This window comes from Thamnophis sirtalis, unplaced genomic scaffold (genome assembly GCF_051295495.1).
Source record: "Thamnophis sirtalis isolate CommonGarterSnake01/CBP01778 unplaced genomic scaffold, rThaSir2_p1.2 scaffold_4, whole genome shotgun sequence".
Lineage (NCBI taxonomy): Eukaryota > Metazoa > Chordata > Lepidosauria > Squamata > Natricidae > Thamnophis > Thamnophis sirtalis.
This window is the reverse complement of record NW_028261384.1, coordinates 125,920,103-125,921,313: the sequence shown is the minus strand read 5'-3', so window position 1 is coordinate 125,921,313 and position 1,211 is coordinate 125,920,103. Positions and strand designations below refer to the sequence as shown.

The 1,211-nt window shown below is 43.1% G+C and overlaps 1 protein-coding gene across 1 annotated transcript; it reads left to right on the top strand.

The window, feature by feature from the left end:
* LOC106539478 (olfactory receptor 11G2-like) lies at window positions 1–963 on the top strand. The gene has a single exon (XM_014054277.2). It carries the CDS (start codon window positions 10–12, stop codon window positions 961–963), a length of 954 nt encoding a protein of 317 aa, XP_013909752.2. The 5' UTR covers window positions 1–9.
* The last annotated feature ends 248 nt before the right edge of the window (window positions 964–1,211 follow it).

Here is a 1,211-nt window from a genome sequence, read left to right as displayed (position 1 = left end):
TCATTCCAGATGGATTCAACCAATAAGACTTCAGTTGAGGAATTTGTTTTACTAGGTTTTGGAGTTGGACAGCACAACCGCGTGCTGCTCCTCGTCCTTTTCACTTTTCTCTATGTCCTCACTTTGGCTGAGAACATCACCATTATTATCCTGGTGTTTCTGGACACCCATCTGGGCCGACTTCCAATGTACATCCTGCTGAGTAACTTCTCCTGGTTGGAAATGTGCTACGTCTCCTCCATAGTCCCTCGCATGATCTTTGATTTAGCAGTTCCTGGCGGCATCATTTCTTTCAAAGGGTGTTTAATCCAGTTCTACATCTTCTTCATCCTTGGAGGCACTGAATGCTTTTTCCTTTCAATTATGGCCTTAGATCGGTACGTGGCCATCTGCCACCCATTGCACTACCCACAGATGATGTCTCAAAACCTCTGCTACATTCTGGTGGCTGTTTGTTGGATCCTTGGCTTTCTGTGGTATCTTGTCCCAGCGGTGTTGATCTCTAAGTTGTCCTTTTGTGGCTCCAATGTAATTGACCACTTTTTGTGTGATGCTGGCCCAATCTTATCCCTGGCTTGCCCTCCGCTTGGGATAGTTCCCACTTTGAGCCAGGTTTGCCTCAGCGGTCTGCTCTTAGGTAATATGACATTTGTTATCCTGTCCTACAGCACTGTGATTTTCACTCTAATGAAGACGTCCAACAAAGGCAGTCGTAAGAAGGGATTTTCCACCATCTCTTTCCATCTAATTGTGGTCTCGCTTTTCTATGGTTCAGTGACAGGCATGTACTTGTTGCCAGGTGGAGAAAGTCAGCTGGGTATCACTAAGGCAATGACGCTCTTCTATACCACGTTTACACCTTTTCTCAACCCCTTGATCTACTGTCTGAGGAACAACCAAGTGAAAGAAGCACTGAATACATTACTAAGGAGAAAGATGAGACTCCTATGGAACAAAGAATAGTCAAACATTGTAGAAGTAATGCATGAACAAAAATTAAACACAAGCGCCAATGTGTACCGTCTAAACCAAAGGCATGCTTCTTTAATAAAACAGTATTTATGTCGCGTTGAAATGAAAAATTCTAATGTCCAAGCAGGTCTGTGGTTACTACATGAATTTCATAATGCCTGCCCAACTGACCACAAACTTCTCGTCCCATATTCTTCAATTGTTGTAAGACACTTAAACAAAGAAATTGAGAGAAAACA